This window comes from Euphorbia lathyris, chromosome 6, assembly GCF_963576675.1.
Source record: "Euphorbia lathyris chromosome 6, ddEupLath1.1, whole genome shotgun sequence".
Classification (NCBI taxonomy): domain Eukaryota; kingdom Viridiplantae; phylum Streptophyta; class Magnoliopsida; order Malpighiales; family Euphorbiaceae; genus Euphorbia; species Euphorbia lathyris.
The window spans coordinates 49491666-49511321 of record NC_088915.1 but is presented as its reverse complement, the minus strand read 5'-3'; the positions used below and the strand labels follow the sequence as shown (position 1 = coordinate 49511321).

Sequence of the window (19656 nt, the reverse complement as noted above, 5' to 3'; positions counted from 1 at the left end):
CTTTGGTTTTCTTTGCAATTAATGTCATTTATTTTAGTTTTTAAGTGCAGGGACACTTTATATTAAGTTCAGGAACCAATCCATCAACAAAATTGCACAAACCAAGTCATTAGGCATCCAAATAGCCAGTTTTGACCAATTCTCTATCGAGAATTAATAATTCTCGGTATGAGCAGCAAAAAACGGACCGATTTCAGGGCGAAAATTCCCTGAAAGTCGCGTGCCGCGGCCGCGGCTTTGCTATTCGCGGTCGCGACACGCGATTTATAGGCCTTTTTTATTCCGATTTTTGACACAATTTTTCCTTTTCCTATTCCTATTCTACCTATACATCTACCTAATCCCCCTATATAAACCTACTTCTTACACAAACCTCACATCTCCTCTATTTTTACCCAATCCCTTACTCCAAACTCTTCCCCATAAACCTACTTTTACTCTTCCCAATTTATTCATTACCATTTCTATCCTCTTTTCTATTCAATCACTTCCAATTACAACTCCCAAACTCATCTTCAAGCTTTGCTCTTTCTCTCAATTCCTTTTTCTTCTTCTTTTTCTTCTCAAACCCTAAACACCATTACCATGGTAAGAACTAAGCGTGTTGGTAACAAGCCCACTGTTACGGAAGTTAATCGCCTTCGGGTTCAATGTGGAGCTTATTTCGACATCGTTTCGGAGGAGGAAGCCGCTCGTTTCAAACATTTTTCACAAGCCGATCGCCAATTTGTGGACATGCACTTCCTAGATTTCCATTCGGTAAGAGCATTGAATTTCTCCACTAGAATTGATGCTTTTATTGAGGCGTTGGGTTGGCAAGCATTCGTTAATATGCGTTTTCCCCGTCTTAATGAATACGTGGTGGAATTTTTGGTCACTTTGACCATGAACAAGAAGAAAACCTCAATCTCTTTTATGAATAATTGTACCACTTACACCATTGTTTATGAAGCAATGGGAAACATGCTTGGTTTCTCTACTTCTGATTTTTATGATAAGCCTAAAGATTTTGATAATGATGTTGTTTGGCAAACTCTTTCGGACCAAGACTATTTTAATTCAAAAAAACACCTCAAGCAAGTTGATTAAGGACAATTGTGTGTTCTTCTTTCACAAATATTTGAGTTTTTCCTTGTTTGGGCGTGTTGAGAGTTCAAAGATTCAGGTTCGGGATTTGTTTGTTTTGGATAGTTTGTTTAAAGGCTTGAGGATTGATAGCATTGGTATGTTGTTTGATAATTTGTTCCGTGCTTCGAGGGATACTACCATTCAAATCCCTTTTTGTAATTTTATCACCGCTATTGTATTGGGAGCACGGGGTGAATTGGTAGATTATGACATGACCACCTACCGTGGGTATGTTTCCCTCTTGGACATCTCGGCTCTTGAGCGGGCTCATTTATTGCTTCCGTAAGGTCCCCCCGTCTTTATTTCGTACGCCTCCCGTATTGCCCACCTCCGTGGCACTATAGGTGGTGGCGCTTCAAGTTCTCAATTTGTAGGTACCGAAGGCGGCGGAGAGGCGGAAGGAGAGGAGGATGAACCACAAGCTCAACCACAACCCCAAGCACCTCAAGCGGATGATCCGGTGGATTTGCGGAGGATTTTGAACCAAATCAATTCCAACAATCGTCAAATGAACTTAAGAATTGATGATTTGGTAGAAAACAACATGGTGATGAATGACAACCTCAACCTTTTGAGGCATGACCATAGATCGACTCGGCATCGGATGCTTTCCTTTTTCCGATGCCGAAATGTGGAGACTTCACCTACACCTACGGATTCCCCGCCTCAAGCATATGTTGTTTTCTTTATTTTTATTTTTATCTTGTTATAATTTGGTACAATTTTACTTTTCCTATGTTTGGTACAATTTTCCATTTTTAATTTTATGTTGAATGTTTCATTTGCTACAATTTCTATCTTTATTATCGTATGCCTTATTTCGTATTTAATTTTTATGTTTTCTCCATTTTTGCACCAATGAGGACATGGTCCAATTTAAGTGTGGGAGGAGATATACATATATCATTTACACGTATACGAATAAATGCAATAAAGATATTATTTTGCAAAACGAAAAAAAAATGCAACGAATATTAATTTTTTTATGCAAATGCAACACTAATGTATTGCAACACATTTTTCATATGTTCATAAATTAACCATAAGTTAATATGATTATTTGTTTAGGTTATCATTATCGTTAGAAAAAATATTTCTATACGTATACGGGTAATATTTTTCAAATTTTTCACAAATCTCTGATACGATTTTAAGTAAAATTGTCTCGAGTAAATGTATTTTAATTAAATAAATTCTTTATTTTCAATCTCTATTTTATATCATGCAATTCATGATACAATACATCTTATTTTAAATTTTCAATTAGGTTTATAGGCATTAAATTGAACTAACAATTTTTAGCTCGGTTTGATTTCGTCTTACATTAACACCAATTGAAGTTTTTAAGGAAACTTTAGCCATAATACATGTTGAATTTTAAGTCAATATAGGATGAATGTGCTATCTTTCTTTTTCCCAATTTTAATTTTATAATTCATATTAATTAATCAATTAGTTGAATTCTTAACTTTTGGCCACGATTGAGACCAACCTTATCACAATCGAGGTATGAAAGGGAAGAAAATTAAGTACCGTTTACTTTTGGCCACGGTTGCGACCACCCTTATCACAATCGAGGTATGGAATGAACGTTAAAAAAAATTAATTAAACGTGTTTAAGTTTAAAGTAACGATTGCGTCCACCCATGGCATGGTCGGTACCTCTTAAGCAAACACTAAAAAATAAAATACGTATAAAGTTACGATCAAGACCACCCTTATCTCGGGCGTAACTAAGCAAATAAATTAATCCTAAGTACTTATTTAAATATTTAATATATCTCATATATTAGTTTAGGTTTGGGAAAGGAAATTTTGTGCTTTGAAATGCCTTGAGACGAAAGACTCAATAACATGCGTGCTTATATCGTCCCGAATGCTTCAATTCAAAATTGGAAATACAAGACGAGTGATATATCGTATATTATACTAAGTTAATTTGATGTTTTGCGTATAAATTTGCCATGCGAAGTTAGTCTTTTCGGCTTAACTAATTTAGGATGTGATACAGAGATATATGTTTTATTTTTATAAAGAGATTAGCTAAAGAATAAATTCAGAGAAATTTTTCTCAGGACTAGCAAAAGATTAAGTGTGGAGATTTGTTAAGCCCAAAATATACCTAAAATATCATCGATAACTACATCAATATTGCTACGAATTTATGCTATTTATAACTGTTTAGAAAGCTTTTACTCTCGAATATGTTTCTGATAACAACCCAAATTATCCTTGAATAAAGGAATAAGGGAAAATTAATAGAAATAATGGCAAACCATTATTCCTTCTAAAAGAGATATTTATGCATGATTAATGTGGAATTAATGATAATTAATGCAGGATTAATGCAGGGGTGAATATGCAAATAATAAGGAAAAGGAAGGAGTTTCTAGCATTATGCCACATCACATGGACCATGGCGAGATACGCCATAACGAGATACGCCCGATGAGAGCGAGTAGTGGAGACCCGCCATAGCTCTCAAGGAGAGCGTACATACGCCTTGACGGATCAAAGAATACGAAAAGGCGCCTTTATTACCATCCATGAATGGGAATAAATACAATTAAATGACAATTAATAGCCATTAAAGGGGAATAAAGACTTGACTGTTCGAATACCTCAACTCTGAGGGTTTCGATGCTAAATGCTGGGATTAATGGAGAATTGATAGCAATTAAAGATGAGTAATGACATGACTCTTCACCTGCTTCCCCATTAATGCTGAAGGTTACATAAACCTATATAAATATCCCAGCTTCCTAGGATCAAAGGTACACTTACTGATTCTCTACTTTTGTGCTTACAGTTTATTCTCGGAAATATTACTGACTTTGGCATTGGAGTGTCCCCGACCGATCCCAACGACGCCTCACAGGGAAGTCAACATAATAGAAATCACAATCTCAAACTTTGGCTCAATCAGTACAACAAATCTATCCAAAGATACAGTTCTCCATATATTGGTGGGAAAGAGTTTTCTACATTAAATCTGGAATTTTATGATGAAAAATATAAGTTTCCTCCCCTTTCTTATTCCATTTTTAATTAAAGAAAATTGAGATCCCTCACTCTTATAAAGTGCTATGAATATCATTACATGTTATTATGATAAATCTAATAAACTGTGAAAGATGGAGTCATAAACACAAATCTTTCATTAAATCTTGCATGCTTACTATGCCCTCATATTTTTATGCATGACAAGTGTAATATGATATTATCATTGAATTAGTACAAACGCATGTATAAGACCCGTAATCTTGGGATTTACAAAAAAAATCATCTATTCAATGTGATTTTGTCATTTGATATTAAAATATCATAAAAGGGCTCATGTAATTACAAATGATTTAGATCTGGTCGGTCTTTTGGATGAACATGCATATAACTATTAGAAGAAATTACAAAAAAAAAATCATATTTGGTTTTTCCTTGTACAATTCACCATCTATATATGGCTTTTCTCCTATATAATACTTTTAATATCAGAAATTCATATTTTTGAACATTGTTTTGTCAAACAGTTATTTCATTCCCTTTTTTACAAGGATATGTCTATTCATATAACAACTGTTTATTTGACATTGTTAGAATTTCTGTTACCAACACAAGAGACTTGAAAATATTGAGTCTATTTGTAATTATCCTGTAATTGTCCCTAACTATTAAGGCCATTATGGGCTGATGAATTACCAAATTGGATAAACAAAACTTTCATGTCCTGAGCTAACTACAAAATAGTGCAAGTGTTGGTTTCGGATCAGAACATTAATTTATGCAAAATTCTTAGGATATACATGAGAATTCCTTAAAGATTGGAGGATTGTATGTAAAGGTAGGTGAGAGTGGATTTTGAGTAATTTTCCTTACACTCCAAATTGGAGGAGATTCATGGTACATGTATTTTTCTTCCAAAATTACCCTTTCTCTTTTATTTTATTCGTACAAATGAAATGATATAAGAGTAATTTTATATATAACTATATTATTAAATCATCACTTACCTTTCTTTAATTACACCTCATTCAAATGAGGCTTTAATGATCTCTGAATGTCATTAATGTATGGATGCACAATATTAATTGCAAGTAAATAGCAACTATGTAGGATATCTTACCCAATATAGAATGTCATAACTTTTATGACGTTTAAAATAAATATGCTATCTTGGATATTAATGCGCATTGAAATACAAAAGGACATTATTCTTAAACCATTCTCATTATGGTTATTTATTAAGAATTCATTATGATATTCATGTGTAGTAGCAATCTTTATGGTTATGACCGTTATACGTGATATTATTATTAAAACAAGCACGATTAAAATTCTATTATGAATTTGTTTGACATATAATATTTACTCGGTTTTATCCTTTGACTAAGTTCATTCTAGAGTCATGGACCAACGTGAAGGAATTATTAAGTTGATTCCAAGATGAACTAAAAATTCCATAAAGAGACATTGCATTATACATGATATTTGCCAACAAGGTCAATGCAAACAGTCTTTTGCTATGAAGTATGTTCCGTGGATCAAGCCACTGATCCCCAAGGTAAGTGAATATAACTTTTATACCTTATCACAATCTTTTAATAATGGACAGGGTATGCCCCACTTCTAGAGTTCTTTCAGTGCTAACCCACAGGTACAAGGGAATTGCTAATAATGCAACCAGTGCCAAACACTAGCATGAAAAATAAAGCTCAATCCAGAGAAGTGTATATTCAGAGTCACTTCAGAAAAATTCCTTGACTATGTCATTAGCAAAAAAGGAGTTAGAGCAAATCCAGATAAAGTAAAAAGCCCTGCGAGGAAAAAGGTGAAAAAAGCGCCTAAATAAAAGCCATGCGAGGAAAAAGGTGAAAAGAGCGCCTAAATGAAAGCCCCACTATGGGTGAGAAAGATCCAGAGGTTGAACGGGCGGATCATCATACTAGAAAGATTGTCAACAAGCATATCAAGGTATAAAACAATTCCTAGCAGAACCACCCTTGATGAGCAGACCAATCTGAAGGGGAGACCTGCATTTGTATCAATCTGTCATGGATAAAGCTATATGCACCGTGGTTATTCAAGAAGAAGAAGGTCAGCAGTTCTCCATCTATTATGTTAGCAAAATATTGAAGGATGCGGAGATAAGATATTCGAAGCTAGATAAAATGGCTCCCACGATTGTGACAACATCCATCCGCGTTAAACCATAGCTCCAAGCATAACCTCAACATGATCGAGATCAAGATCAAGAGTCGGCTTCACCATCATGATTCAACATTGAACACACGAATGATGAGATTGAAAGGCGAGTGCATGCCACTCTGGATAGACAAGAGAACAATGCAGAAAGATACGCCATCCAGTTAACAGGAATTCGCCATTCACAGCGCGAATCATGGGGTACGAGGCGAAAAAAATGATTAAAGCTTCCAACTTGCCACAATATAAAAGAAAAGAATCAATATAAGTGGGACATTACATATCCCGAACCCAAAGGACGGGAGCATGTAACCGTTGGAAGAAACGCCAAAGCGTACTACAGGTTGGCCACCACACTGAAGCTTGCTGGGAGCTGGCAAACTAGATAGCTTTGTCCAGAATAACAAATAACAAGACGACAAGCAGAAGACAGATCCCAAAAAGAAATTCAAAAGTGTCATTAATGTCATAGCATATGGACCAGTGTATCGGCCACCCGTGGAAAAAGCAAAAATATCCGTTCTGGATAAAACATCCCTCAATTGCCCCTTTTGCAGAAATAGGTCCAGTAATCTCTCCACATACAGATGCGTTGACAATTGAAGGATGGGAGATGAAATGAAGCGAGTAATGGTAAACACGGGCAGTTCTTGCAATGTCATCACCATAGGTGCATTCGCCAAACTAAAGGTTGATCCGATCCAAATAGAAACAACCATTGTTCACATCATGGGAGTGACAGGTCACACTATCCGGACCAAGGACCAAGTAACTTTGGAATGCAAGCTGGCGGATGATGATCAAGCGTGGATTGGTGATCTGGAGTTCTCTATTATGAATGGACAATCAGCTTATAACATCATTCTTGGGCGGCCGTTCATCTCAAAGGTTGCAGCCCTAATTTCCATCCGCCGTATGGCAATGTACATTCCCACCAGCAAAGGAGGAATAATGATTAGCGGGAACCAAAAGGCGGTTCAAGAGACCTACTCGGCGTCGCTATCGATCCGCCCACAATTCAAAGATGACGAAGGTGAAGAAGATGAACTTGTCACTACAGCTTTGGGTGACACAGAAACACTCCTTATTGCTGATGGAAAGCGGGTGCGGATCGCCAAAGGATTAAAACCTGAGATCAAGGAGGATGTTACGAAAGTTCTCATTGAGTCTGAAAGCCTATTTGCATAGGAGAATGAGATACCCACAGGAGTAAGCCCAGATGTGATTACTCATAAGTTAAACATCATTGAGGATGTGGTTCTAGTTACTCAGAAAAGACGGAACCATGGGCCTAAAAATCAAAAAAGAAATAGCAAAGCTGAAGAAGGCAGATGTAATCAAAGAGGTGATATACGCCCAGTGGCTGGCGAATGAAAAGTTCCACAGGCGGATCAATTACCTCAAAGATAGGACAATTGATCCCCATCACGGGCGGATCCCCTTTCAACAAAGATAAGAAACACAGACCCTTAAGAGCTTTCAAATGAGCCCAACTCTCTCCTCAAAGACAGGAAAAATATTGGTCACCATCAAAAGCGGGTTAAAATTATCTCAAACATGAGAAAATTACACCCTAAACTTTCTCCTCAAAGATAGGAGAACAATAATCTCAGCGGCGGATCGATCTACCTCAAAGATAGGAAACGATTGATCGTCGTCAGAGACAGAGTTAAAACATTTCTCAGATTGCTTCCGGTATTTAGGATCTATTATCCAAACGGATGGAGAAGTAGATGGAGATGTTGCTCATAGGATTAAAGCTGGTTGGTCGAAGTGGAAGAGTGCTACGGGTTTCCTTTGTGACCCCGGCATGCCTAATAGATTGAAGGGAAAATTCTACCGGACGGCAATTAGACCAACATTGTTATATGGTACGGAGTATTGGGCAGTGAAACACTGCCACATCCATAAGATGTCGGTGGCGAAGATGCGTATGTTGAGATGGATGTGTGGTCATACGAGAAAGGATCGGGTGAGTAATGAAATAATTAGGACAAAAGTAGGGGTCACATCTATTGAGAATAAAATGAGAGAAACCTGACTAAGGTGGTTTGGCCATGTGAGACGTAGAGCGCTTGATGCGCCGGTTAGGAGAACCGAAGAGTGGCAAATGGATGTAGTGGTGAGACCTAAGCATACTTGGAGGAGGGTGGAGGGTGATCGAGAGTGATATGAGTTTACTGGGAATTGAGGAAAATATGATAGTGGATAGGACGGAGTGGAGGGAGCGAATTTGTGTCGTTGACACGATTTGATTTCACGATTTTATATGATGGTTCATGTTAGCCGACCCCGAATCATTTCGGGACTAAGACTTTGTTGTTGTTGTTAGTAATTTTCCTTTTTAAGAAAAGAAAAAAGAAAAAGCATTGACGTCTAACTCTTTTTCCCACGTGTCTTGTTTTGAAGCGATCAACCACCCACGTCTTGTGGACGCCTCGAGTCCAACGTCTTAACTAGTGGCTTTCCTTCTTTCGATTTTTCATAGAGCAACATTCCAATACAACAACATCTACCTAATGAGCATACTATCATCTTCATCATCCAATAGGAATAAAATCCACTTTTCTACTATTACACGTTATTTTCTTCAACCAACCAAACTCGGACGCGTTTCCTGATGCTCTAGTGGCATTTTGGTTATTTACAGGTTAACCAGTGTCATATTCAAATCACCATTTGTCTTCACTTTTAAAACCTTCCACTTCTTCTCCTTAGAACCCTCTTTCGCTCTTTCGCTATCTCGCTTGCCACTTTGCGATTTTCTGCTCTCTGCCGCCGCCACCGCCATGGCCGGGCTGAGCCGACTGGGACTGACCTCCGTGCCTCTATCACTTCGCAGCCTCGGCCGCCTAATGAACAACCGTGCCTATGGATCGGCGGCAGCTATCCAATACGATTATGACTATGACGAAGAATACTGTTCTGAAGCTGAAGAACCGCACGAAAAGTCGCATCACGATTCCCGGCTTCCGGTGCCGAGTTTGGACTCCGCAGCAGCGTCGGACTGGGGGAGAGGAGTGCAGTGGGTGTTGATAGGTGATCCAAGCGCTAAAAAGCACGTCTACGCAGAGAAGCTTTCGAAGCTTGTTGGAGTTCCTCATATTTCCATGGGTGCGCTCCTTCGCCAAGAGATCAGTCCTCGTTCTTCTCTCTACAAGCAGGTACATTTCTTTTTCTTTCTAATTTTATGAATTGAAATTTTTTATTGGTAAAGTTTCATTATTATATGGTTTACTGTGTCTAAAAATTCAACCCAATTACTATCATATGATGGTTGCCATAAGCTCCATTTTTTGCTAATTCATTTTTTTAATCATATTTAGATTGCAAATGCTGTTAATGATGGAAAGCTAGTACCAGAGGAAGTAATTTTCGGGTTGTTGTCAAAGAGGCTTGATGAAGGCTATTGCAGAGGTGAAACTGGCTTCATTTTGGATGGTATTCCTCGAACAAGGATTCAAGCTGTATGTATCATTTTAGGTATAGTTAGATGTTCTATAGATTTGTTTGTGTTGCTAAAATAATTTTGTTTTCTTGCAGGAAATTCTTGATCAAATTGCTGATGTTGATCTAGTTGTGAATTTTAAACGTACTGAAGAGAACTTGTTGAAGAGGGATCTTTTAAGTCTAGGAAACTCTACTCCCTCTGTTGCTGGAGCTGGAGCTGCCTGCAAGGAAAAGTTCCGTATATATGCAGAACAGGTTTCATTTTCTTCCTAATAGAAATCTAAAAACAGCAGTCATATTGATAACCATTCTTTCTATATACTTTGGTTAATATTAATCACGGAACCTATCTAATGTTGGACTATTATGCGCTTTGGCTCATGGTCTTAATGGTTTTATCAATTTAGAACAAGACTCGAGTTGCATTGTGAAGTATAAGCTCTTTTTGACTCCCAATTCACACAGATGTGTTTAAGATATTTGCACTAATGATATAAGTTTCTTTCATGCTTATGTTAGTTTTCTTAATTTTCTCCGTTTTCAGGAACTGCTTTGTGATTATGTGATTGTAATTTGTAACAACTTTGTCATTGATTTCATGATCTCGCTGGTTTATGTTGGCAATATGTTTTCCTAAACTGAATCTTGTATGATCATTACACAATTCCTTTTTAGAGATATATTTCTTGATATGCACCAGTCAGAATTGAATGCTGAATTTTCATTTTTTAACCTAAAGAATGACTGGAGAAGATGTTAATTGGTTTTTCTTTTTGGCACCCCCTTAGGGCAAGGCATTGGAAGATTACTACAGGAAGCAAAAGAAACTTGTCGACTTTCAAATGGTGGCAGGTGCACCTGGAGAAACCTGGCAAGGGTTGTTGGCTGCTTTAAGCCTCAAACATTTGGGTGCTGTTTCGGCATCACAGAAATTGGCTGCTTAAAGTGTCTCTCTCCTGGAAAGGCTTCATTCACATTCAGTGTGATAGTAAATATCTATATAACATAAGCAGAGAGTGAGTTATGGAAAATTGTCCGAAACCGATATCAAGTATTTTGTTCTTTACGAATTTTAGGATATCACATAGTGCAATTTTGAGGCTGAGTGGTAATGTAGTTATGTTGAGTTTTTTTTGCCCGCCATAGAAAAGAAGGCAGAAATAACTGGCTTGCATCTAAGACTACTTACTATATACTATGTTTTGGTTGATTCATGTTCTTGCAATGTGAGTTGATCTTTTTGCATTCCAGTTATCTTTATTTTTGTGTATTCCTGTATTTCCTGGTTGCTTTCCCCTACTCTTATTTCCAAAACCAAAAATGTCATTGGAACTCACCATTTTCCATCCAAAAAAGATTGAGATTTGAGCACAGAAGGCAGTCTTTTTGCCAAATGATAATACTTATTCGTTAAGAGTAGAGAAAATAAAATTCCATGGGTGCCAGCCACTCTTTTCTCTTTTGCAAATTTACATGGTTTTGTTAGTGCAGAAGTTTATGCCTTTCAGAATTTTTTTATTTTTCATGTTCTCTCCACCACCCTCAGCAGTAATTTTGGAAGCATCTCCATTCGTTGGCAAAAGGAGAGAAACATGATGAGAAAAAAAGAATAAAGAAATTTGTAGACAATTTTAGAATAACAAATGGGATTAAACCATTTTACCCAAGCGGGCCTTCCATGGCCCACATAGAAGACATTCCCCACCCTGTAGCGGGGTACCAAGGCCTCCGGCTGTCACGTCGGGAGCCAGAGATGATCCAACCGTGGTAACATCCTTCAGAGCCCAAAGCCTATATAAAAGCCATGAAAGTAGTCTGAGGAAGACTTTTTCCCCTCTCTTTCGTATCCTGTTTACTAATTTGACCGGAGCTTATTTAGGGAACTGCTCCGGGCTCAAGTCAACAAAACTCCAGCGAACTTAGGTCAGGATATCCGGGACGGCACACTCCTCATTAACATATATTTACAAATGTCCTATTTGTATATTTGTATTAAAAAAATGTAAATGAAAAAAAAAAAAAAAATTGCTTACAATTCTATGAGAAAAATATTTTTGTGAGTCTCCAAGAATACCTGGTCCTGGTGTAAGAACTCCCTCTGTTATCTTACCTTGTCTTGTAAATAAATAAAAATTGAAAAACAAAAGAAAACATAAATTACCTTGAAGGATTTGACGGATTTCAGAATTTCCAGCCATCCAGTCGCAGAGCACGCTTCTCCAAATTATTCTGATAAACTCGCCATTATCGTAATCGTGTGGTACCTGGTAACTTCACATTTGTCTTTCCTTTGAAGATGTCGCATTTCCTCATATCCGAGTTACTGGCAAAATATAGAATCATATACTCGAGAGCTTCTTATGTTCGTTATATTCAAAATTCTTGTGGATTGTCTTTACAAAGGGCAATTCTAGCCTCTAAATATGTTAATATTAAACAGAGAAACCAGACAAGGTTCTTCAGCTGTTAAGAGATCATGGGTTGGGTTTACTAAATCCCAAATTACTAGCACAATTTCAACTCACCCACCCAGGTGTTATTTTAGCCAACCCTGTGAAAACCCTTAAGCCCAAGTTCGATTTTTTCGAGTCTCTTGGCATGCCAAAATCTGGCCTGCTTAGGATTTTATCCGCTGATGGAAGGATTCTGTTGTGTAGCTTAAAGAACAGGATTTTTCCCCCTGTATTGATTTCCTTAGGAAGTATCTTGTGACTGATGAAAAAGTTACTTATGCACTGAAACAGTGCCCCAGTGTTCTTGTTGATGGTTTTGAATCTATGATGCTTAACATTTCAACTCTGCGAGTTTATGGTGTGCCTGAACCGAACATAAAGAAACTATGTTTAATTTCGTACTGTGGATTCGTTCAAAGAAACTGTTGCAGAAATCAAAGCAATGGGGTTTGAACCAATGAGAATGAAGTTTTTGTATGCTGTCCAAACAATGAGAGTTATGAGTAGATCAAATTGGTTGAGAAAAAAAGATCTGTTTCTGAGCTTTGGCTGGTCAGAAGAATAATTTCACAAGGCATTTAGATATCAACCATTCATCATGCTCACCTCTGAGAAAAAGATCAAGGAAGTAATGGAATTCTTTTTCAACAAACTGAATTTGGAGCCTTCAGATCTTGTTGGATGTCCAAATCTTTTTCTCGCCAGTTTGGAGAGAAGAATAATACCAAGATGCTCCCTTTTGGAAGTATTAATGTCAAAGGGTCTTCTAGAAAAGGATTCACAATTCATGTGGATACTAGCTTCGTGCAAAAATCAGTTTGAGGATAGGTATTTCACTCCCTACAAGGAGGATTTTCCTGAATTGATCAAGGCATACCAGCATTCTACTGGATTTAAGGGATTTAGTAATCAAATGTGACTAGTGAACTGCATAGACTGCTCCATGTTTGCAACATGGCTACTTGGCTATGTTTAAAGGAGAAATATGCATCTCCTAAGTTCTCGTCTCACGAATTTGCTGATCATTGATTTGCCACCATATGATTGCTTTTTTTCTAAAAACCTTTTTTTGTGTTGCCAATGCCAATGAATTGTTCACAAATTCCCTGATAGCCAATTATTGTGGCAGTTTAACTCCATGTCTATCATTTCTGTTATGAGGTTTAAACTTGGAGGCACTCCAATTATATTAAAGATTTGTTCCGTTCCCTACAGCTTGAAAACTTTGTTCCCTATTTGGACAACCCAACAGACTCGATTTTTTACTTGGATTTACAACAGAGAAAAAGTCAAAACAGAGCACCACCTACATGTATGTACCTTTTGTAAATTTACATGGTTAATCACTGTTCATCCATACATCCCTGAGAAGTTCATATCTAATGGAGTATTGATTACTCATTTCCTTTGATTTCCAGCTGAGCCTGGTTGGTGCAGGCGACGATGACCGGGAACCATCAATGAAGATTGAAGCAAAGGGTGAATTCAATTCATCAAGTTCATCATCACTGGTGTAAGACTTCCTGAGCAACGAGCCACTTCTTCTCAACTGAGATTGAGTTGCAGATTCTCCAATAATGGCAGCAATTGAAGCAGCTAAAGGTGGTAAATAAAATGGAGGAGCTGCAGTGTACGGAGTTGTTGTGATAGACTCCTCCTCCCCTGTCTCAAGAGGATCCTAATTCAAGATAAAAAAAAAAAAAAATTAGTTGCTTACAATCGTCAACAACTGAATAGGTACTGTACTCTTCAACTAAAAAAAATCACATAAAGGTGACATAGGCAACCAAATGAGCAGTTGGAAATTCTGTCATAATGTAGAACATTTACCTCTGAACCTAGGGCTTCAAGCACAACATCTGGAATAGGATCAGGGCAAAACTCATCTGAGACAAAATTGTCAAGAACCCTTTTGATCAATGGAGCACCAAATGTAGGGCATACCTGAAAGATAAGAACTTGAAGTGAATAGCATTCCTTCACCAAAACAGGCAACCATTTACATATATATATATGAGCATTAGACAGCCTGCTGTAAGAATAAATTATAAGTGGTTAAATTAGAAGCCAACAAATGAGTCAGTCATACTTCTTTCCTAATGGATCTACTCAGAAGCATGTCCTTGGGAAGCATCATAAGATCACTCAAAGCATTTAGGAGATGGAAAGACTTGAAAGACGCATCTCCTTTCTCATCGTCCTCATCTTCTACAAGTAAGTCATCATCAATACCAAATAGGTCGGTCAGCCATCTCGACCAGTTGCCGATCTGATATTTGGAAAACACAAGAAAAGCTAGCTTTAGATTTACCCAAATGTAATCCATTTCTAACTCAAGAAAACTAACATTGTGAACCTCAAACTCTCCCTATTCAATATCTTATAGCTTGCTGCTATAAGTTCTTAAGAAGTGAAAGATGATATGACTAATAACAGAATTAGTTAGTGAATTTGACTACAAAAAAATAGAAAAAAAAGGCTACCAGAAGATGCAAGTGACATGACTTGAAAAGACAAAATGAGAAAGTAGCATTATTCCAAACCAGAAAAGTAGGTTTCAGATAACTTCTTGCATGCTTATATTCAAATAGAAGAACTCAAGAGTATATGATTTACCAAACATGCCAGGTTTTCAGCACTGTTCAATTTTCAGAAGTCTTATGCAGTTTTCAAATGTTCTTTTATTTTGTTTTCTCAGAGGAATGAGGGATTGCAATAGTGAACAACACAATTAGAGCCAGCAAGGGAAAAACATAGGTTTCAAAATGAAGGGGGATTTCTGAAAAATAAAATCCTACTGGAGGAGAGAAACTACCAATGGCACAGGCACCGGACCATCAACATTCTACTATTACAAATACTAATTTGCATTGCACTTCTCACCGCATTTTTCAGTTGCGCTCCAGCCCCAAAGCTTGATTTTCCAGCTGGAATTGGAAGAACCCTTGAATCGCTGATAGGGTCAGATACCGGATCAGTTGGGATATCATCAGCAGATTCACGAAGAATTGCGTTGAACATTGCCACATCTAATCTAGCTACACACTGCTCCATTATCTATACATATGAAACTGGATTTTAGTGCTACATTGTTTTTACAATTCTATGGACAAATGTTAAAGAAAATTAATCACAACTAACAATTAAGAATTTAAAATTGAGCATAAGAATTCGCTAAATTTAGTCCATCAATTTGGACCAAGTTTTCATTAGTTATGCAGTAAGTATTAGCAATCAAAAATTCTGAAAAATAAAACATGTCATGCTGGAAACCTCAAATACAGAGAGAAAGAACAAAGGAATAGGTGCATAAAGGTGAGCAACTGATAACTTACCAGCCTGGCCAGCTCAGGCAAACAGCCGCAGTCATGTCCGCCTGCTCTAACAGGACAAAGTCTCTCACAGGCGTCCTTGAATGCATTTTTCCAAAGTTCTAAAGAAAAGTTAACTTGATCTTGGTCAACAGAGCTTGAACTCCTTTTAAGGCATTTCTTTGAGCCTGAACTAAGTAATCTATCAATTTCTTTTGTAGCATCAGATTGCATATGTGGTGTGAGAGTCTGTAAGAGAAACAAGATAAAAGAATTAGACCAATGTTTATCCGATGTAGAGGCGATTCAGCTTTCTGATAATTCTACCATATTCTATTGCATGTCTATCACGAAAGGAATATTGAGAGATTAAGAAAAAGATAGAACCTGCCACCAAATAGATTCAACAGTTCGAGAAAAGATCCAAGCATCAACTCTTTCCAGTGCAGATAAAAATGTAAATGGGTCTTCTAAGTTACTCAAATCTCCATACATAACATTCTTGCTTTCATATCTGCTGTGAGGCGGCTCTTTCCAATTCAATAAAGACGATGTCATCTTGTTCCTCTTCGTAACACCATTCCTCTCTATATTTTGTCCAACGGGAAGTGGTATGTCTTTGTCAATAATTGCTTGGTGTATGATTGCCCTCAACATAACAGAGTTTGATAGCCAAAATGTCAACCTGTAGTGAGTTATAAATGAAGAATACATTATCTCATGATTTTCATTGTGTCATGTTTCATGAGTTTTCTGGTTTAAAGCTGCTAAAAGACTTATGATTGCTCAAAATACCCTTCTTCAATCACAACAAACCTAACACTATTAGATGACTGCAAATTCAAGGTACAGATATTACGGGTGATTCATCACTCAATTTTGTTGGAACTGAGTTTGAACAAAGAAGATAAAAGGAAGAGGAATTAATTTACCTGGGGACATCATTTCCACATGCCTTTGCTACCAGAACTAGTCCTGAAATAGCACTTCTAGCTGCACCAGCTCTTCGTGTTCCTGACTTTTCACTACAGGCATGAAGATATAGCCTAGAGAGGCGACGAGCAGGAGCATGCACCTTACTTGTGGAACTTCCATGCTCAGCAACAATAGAGTAAAGAGAAGCCTCAACACCGGCAGCCTCTCTCAATTCTCCCTCGAGCATCTTTATTTTGTTTTGCAAATGCTGAATTTTTCCATTCAATATGGTTGTTCTGGTATCTTGGGGATAGACCTTAGCAATTTTCCTTTCATTGAGTTTGAAGTTTCCTGCAGTATTCTGAGATTCTAGTAAAGCACCGGATTCCTTCACATCATCTAGTTGATTTCTGCTCACCAATCCATTACTCTTAGCTGAGTCTGGTGATGACCGAACAGATTTTATAATCTTTGGCCTATCGGTTTTTAGGATGTGCCCTTTCATATCATTGCTCTCACTCAAAGAAATGGTAGAGGTCCCAAATGACCCTTCATCTCTGGTACCATCTTCTGGTATGACATCTATCAGTTCATCCTCCAAGAAAAGCCTCCTATGTTCCAGATCCTGACTATGTTGTTGATTTTCTTGGCCTAGTTTCATGTCCATATCCTCCATATAACTATTGTAGACATTATTGTTTGTGTCACCTCTGAGTTTTATTGAACTGTTATTATTGACCTTTTCATCAAAATCCTGCACGAAATCATAGGGGCCATTTTTTCTCGTGTTAGTACTAGCCTCTTCCTGTTTACTAATACTTAATTAGATTTCAGCAAATATAGGATACCTCGTTTCTGGCCATTTGCCTTAAAGTGGAGTTGGGAGAATTCAACATAGAAGCATGATCATTTATAGGGCTTCCAAGATCTGAAGATAAATCTATAGATGATGAACAAGATGAACTTTCTTTCAGATTTTCTTGAGAGGCAATGTGTTCTTCAATCCCTAGTTTTGGAGCATCAGCATTCCCCCTGTTGAGCCCTGCTTTATGTTGTGCTAGTCCATCTGCTCCATTCTGAAAATGAAGCACAAGGTTAGCTAATTTCTAACTGAACTGTTTTTTCAAGGACAATTATAAACAATTATGGATGGTTATGGATGCAACGAGATAAGAAAAAAATTATAGTGGATGGTTCCAGGGAGTATCATCCCCTTGGAAAGAAAATTCAAAGGAAGCAAGTGAATAATTACCTCTTCAGTTTGAGGGGGCAAACCCCCATTGGTCGAAGATGAGTGGGACGACATATCATCAAAGGTGAAGGAAGCAACCTCAGCTTCCTCAGCATATTCATCATTCATTAATGCTGAAACTGACTCACCACCATTTTTCTTCTGCAAAATGCCCTCCATTGATGAAGAAGTGGTTCGACCCTTATCAACTGGCTGGATTTTTACATACAACATTGGCTGAGATGAGTTCCTGAAGCTCCTGTGGCTATTCATTGGAGTAGATACACTTATGGTCTCCTTGACAATTCCGTAATCTGCCAAGTCTATTACAGCAGTTGCCAACGTTTGTATCTTTTCCCTTCGAGGCTCACACAAGTTGAATTCTAAAATATTCCTTTGAAATGAATCAGAAACCTTGCCTTTCCCAGATATTTCCCTAATCAAACTCACAGGTAATCTAAAGGATTCATTGAAGTCGATTTTCCCTTCACCAACAATTGAGCCAATTGAAGGAACAACTGCGTTGGTAGAGCCACACTTGCGATCGCCATTTCCCCACTGAACCAGAACTGATCGAAGGGATCTCAGCGACTGAGATGGAGGCCAAGGCTTAATGTCTTGGATATGAATTACATAATCCACCTGAACTGTGGCACCTTTGCTGTTCTTTGCACTTACCATTGTGGCATTAAAACAAGCAACAGCACAAGCAAACTAACTTCCTGTAATTCACAATAAAAACCACAAGCCAGAGTTTCAACAAATAAAAAGCAAAATCAGAATGCAGTATCACAAGATATCTAATGAATGAAAAGAATCCAAATTTTTCAATGACAAGATCTTGCAATATCTAGAAAAGAGAAAAGGAGAAATCCCACATTAAAATGTGGTCTGAATAATCACTTGCCTTGTGTAAAGTTAAAATCCAAAAAGGAAACAGAACTTAAACTGCTTTGACCAGCACTTTCCCAGCAACCAAACAACACCTGTAGACCCTATTCTGCAGAGAGATTAGATTACATCATGAACTCTTTAAAGATAAAATCAACATTTAAAAAGCTATCTTAACACAAGAAGGGAAAAGAAGCAAGCAGAGTATTTCATGACTTGACATAGTATAAAGCAGCTTGTTAATAGAAGCTTTAGGTCATGAAACGCAAGTTAAAAGCAAACAAAAACAGCAAATCTGCTAAAAAGTGAGTTGAAATCGCAAAAAGGACCCATCTTTACACAGCTCATTTCAACAATCTGGGAAAAAAGAAATCAAGTTTCTCAGGTACTTGAAATTTCAGTAGATCCTGGTCATACTATTATTGAGCTGAAAGCAGCAATGGAGAAAGAGACATGGTTATAATGCATTGAGAATAACCCAAAAGCCACACATTTGTTAAAGAATCTTTCTTTGAGAAAGCAAACATTGGACAGTAATGATTCTATGTTGTTGTTCTTCTTTATTACCTGGGAAAACTAGCGGCGGAGAAATGAAGAAATGGTTTGTTGTGTTGAAGATTAAAGTAAGAAAGAAGAGAATAATTTTTATGTATCCGACTGACTGACTGACTGACAGAGAGAGAAGTCGGTGGGGTTTAGAAAGAGCTAACTCAGTATAGATTTAGAAGAGAAGAGAGAATGTCCCTTAATTACATGAATTATTTAATAACCATATTTTTCGCCAAGGGAATGAATGGCACAGTGCTGCCTATGCCCTCTACTACGGTACCGTTTTAATAGAAAGCATCCTCAGGTTTGTGATTAAATTACTATTTTTCTTCCCATGTATCTAATTTTTTTTAACTATCCAAAATATATTTATTACTTGGTAGTAATATTTATCATATGCCTATTAGAATTGTGAAATCCCAAACTAGTAAGTTGTTATATTACTGATTGAGATTTTGACAGATTATCAGGTAAATATTATTAAATAATACACGTGAGAGAGAAAAAACAAGCATTTGAGATAAATTAT

General features: G+C 37.3%; 2 protein-coding genes across 3 annotated transcripts; one reads left to right on the top strand and one right to left on the bottom strand.

Moving 5' to 3' along the window:
* Nucleotides 1–9041: 9041 nt before the first annotated feature.
* LOC136233163 (probable adenylate kinase 7, mitochondrial) lies at nt 9042–11022 on the top strand. The gene is made up of 4 exons (XM_066022764.1): nt 9042–9491; nt 9654–9794; nt 9871–10032; nt 10566–11022. The coding sequence occupies exons 1-4, from the start codon at nt 9117–9119 to the stop codon at nt 10719–10721; spliced, it is 834 nt and encodes a 277-aa protein (XP_065878836.1). The 5' UTR covers nt 9042–9116; the 3' UTR covers nt 10722–11022.
* Nucleotides 11023–13516: 2494 nt separating this feature from the next.
* LOC136232681 (uncharacterized) lies at nt 13517–19311 on the bottom strand. Of its 2 annotated transcripts, none has more exons than XM_066022011.1 (11): nt 19146–19311; nt 18591–18687; nt 17709–18405; nt 17305–17532; nt 16474–17210; nt 15929–16226; nt 15566–15790; nt 15114–15287; nt 14320–14499; nt 14061–14174; nt 13517–13908 (listed from the first exon to the last, which is right to left on the bottom strand). In XM_066022011.1, exons 3-11 carry the CDS (start codon nt 18366–18368, stop codon nt 13570–13572), a joined length of 2955 nt encoding a protein of 984 aa, XP_065878083.1. In that variant the 5' UTR covers nt 18369–18405; nt 18591–18687; nt 19146–19311; the 3' UTR covers nt 13517–13569. The 2 variants fall into 2 exon arrangements, with proteins under 2 accessions (XP_065878083.1, XP_065878084.1); XM_066022012.1 differs by having other exon boundaries at nt 18591–18682.
* Between the last annotated feature and the right edge of the window lie 345 nt (nt 19312–19656).